Source organism: Eptesicus fuscus, chromosome 12, assembly GCF_027574615.1.
Source record: "Eptesicus fuscus isolate TK198812 chromosome 12, DD_ASM_mEF_20220401, whole genome shotgun sequence".
In the NCBI taxonomy this organism is placed as follows: domain Eukaryota; kingdom Metazoa; phylum Chordata; class Mammalia; order Chiroptera; family Vespertilionidae; genus Eptesicus; species Eptesicus fuscus.
Window position 1 is genome coordinate 59885221 of NC_072484.1, and position 2160 is coordinate 59887380.

At 56.6% G+C, this 2160-nt stretch overlaps 1 protein-coding gene across 1 annotated transcript; it reads left to right on the top strand.

The window, feature by feature from the left end:
- The first annotated feature begins 316 nt into the window (after window positions 1-316).
- LRRC30 (leucine rich repeat containing 30) lies at window positions 317-1752 on the top strand. Its single transcript, XM_008159889.3, has one exon. The coding sequence runs from the start codon at window positions 317-319 to the stop codon at window positions 1220-1222; it is 906 nt and encodes a 301-aa protein (XP_008158111.2). The 3' UTR covers window positions 1223-1752.
- The last annotated feature ends 408 nt before the right edge of the window (window positions 1753-2160 follow it).

Consider the following 2160-nt stretch of genomic DNA (forward strand, 5'->3'; position numbering starts at 1 on the left):
GTGACAGCTGCCTTGCAACAAACAGAGGGAGCGAAGGGTTCAGTTCCGCAGCAGCCGCAGGGACGAGTATATCATTACAGCCCGCCGCTCAGAGAGACACCATCTAACCTCACCGCCTGTCCCGGGGCCACGGCGGGGCGTCTCGGACATCTGACCCAGACCCTCCGGAGCTCCCTCCGCCCTTGACTGCCCGCCGGCCTTTCCTCACCTCCGCCTGCGCTCCCCGCCGCGCCAGCCAGGCTTTCAGCAGCTGGGGTAGGACTCACCCCAACCTTTGGGCACCGGGGGGGGGGGGAGAGGGTGGAGAGAACAACAAATGGGGGCCAGGCAGTCCAGTGCCGGTTCCAAGGACAAGGGCCCCAGGAGGATGGGGTGCCTGCGGAGGAGGCAGAAACTGTCCGCGTGGGATGATGCCCTGCTCTCGGGAAGGGACCCCCGGTCCCTGCTGAAGCGGGGCATGCGCCACATCAGCTTCAGCCTGGTCACCAAGGGGATGACGGACATCCCCGACTTCCTGTGGGGCTTGTCCGAGGTCCAGAAGCTCAACCTGTCTCACAACCAGCTGCGGGTTCTGCCCCCCGAGGTGGGCAGGCTGAGCAGGCTGGTGGTGCTGAACCTGTGCGGGAACCACCTGAAGAGCCTGCCCCCGGAGCTCAGCCTCCTGCAGGGCCTGCGGGTGCTGTTCCTCAACATGAACCGCCTGGGCGAGCTGCCGGCCGAGCTGAGCGCCTGCCGGAGCCTGGAGGTCCTGAGCCTGTCCCACAACCGCCTCTCCCAGCTGCCCGCCAGCTTCGCCGACCTCTCCCGGCTGAGGAAGCTGAACCTCAGCAACAACTGCTTTGCTCACATCCCCGTCTGCGTGTTCGCCCTCAAGGAGCTGGATTTCCTGCACGTGGGCTCCAATCGCCTGGAGAACATCGCCGAGAGCATCCAGTGCCTGGGCAGCCTTCAGATCTTCATTGCGGAGAACAACAGCATCCACTCCTTCCCGCGCTCGCTCTGCCTCCTCGCCAGCCTGGAGGTGCTGAACTTGAACAACAATGACATCCAGACCCTCCCGGAGGAACTCTACCTGCTGTGTAGACTGGCGAGGATCGCTTGGAACCCCATGGACAAAGGGCTCCACATTTCCCATAACCCGTTGTCCAAGCCTCTGCCGGAGCTGGTGGAGGGGGGCCTGGAGATGCTGGTCAGCTACCTGAAGGACAAAAAGCACAACTGAGTGGCCGCGCAGGCAGGAACAGCAGCCAGCTCACCCGGACTCTGCCCACTGGGTACTTCTCTGGTCTGAGCTTTCTCCTCTTACTGTTCGGTTGGTCAAGGCGTGTGTTAATATTTGCTAAATTGTAGTTGAATGGCATTCTAGGCAGGGGTTGGCTTTGAACTCTGTATGTTCCTAATAACCCCCATAATATGGTCATCTCATTCTAAACATAAATTGAAACAGGATTTTGGTTTTCCCCAAAGAGAAATAATCGCTCGAATTTTCCTGAGGAGCAATGGGATTCGACCCTGGGAACAATGGTCAGCAGGTCTGATTCAATGGAATTCAAAAGTTAAATATTTACTAAGTATGTGCCAAGTATGGCGTGAGGCATTGGCAACATCTGGTGTCAACCCTGGAATTGGCAACCTGAGGCCAGGCGGCAACAGCAAGACACGCTCCTGCACCAGCCTGGACCAAGCCTTACTTGGGACCAAAGGGCAAGCTGGAGCCCTGCCCTTCTGGCGATGACCACGTTAGACGGAGCTTTCCCCTCGAGTTCGGGGGTGGGGGCGGGGGTGGGGGGGATAATTGGAGGAAACCTGTCTCTAAAATGACTGTAGAGTAACAATCAAGCTGCTCATGTTTACGTGTGGTGCTGAGTGACTGGCTCATGATGGCTTTTAGATAATAAAAACAACCCGATTTTAATGTGCAGTTTCAACCTTCTTTCCCAATCCTCTTGACCATAGTCATGTCCCTGAGCTTTTCTAAAGATGCCAGCCAATGCTTGTCATTCTTTCTAACTTCCCTTCTCCTTCCTTACTGGATCTGCCCTCTCAGAGATGAGATAATAATTGAGAAAAAGAAATGGTCTGAAGGCAGGAAAAAGGAGGTAAGGCATAGACAAGTCACACAAAAAAATGTAATTGCCTTTCTGACATTCAGGGGAGGGC

What these genes read in the sequence shown, in the direction of transcription:
- LRRC30 (XM_008159889.3), top strand. Translation starts at nt 317, where the DNA reads ATGGGGGCCAGGCAGTCCAGTGCCGGTTCCAAGGACAAGGGCCCCAGG.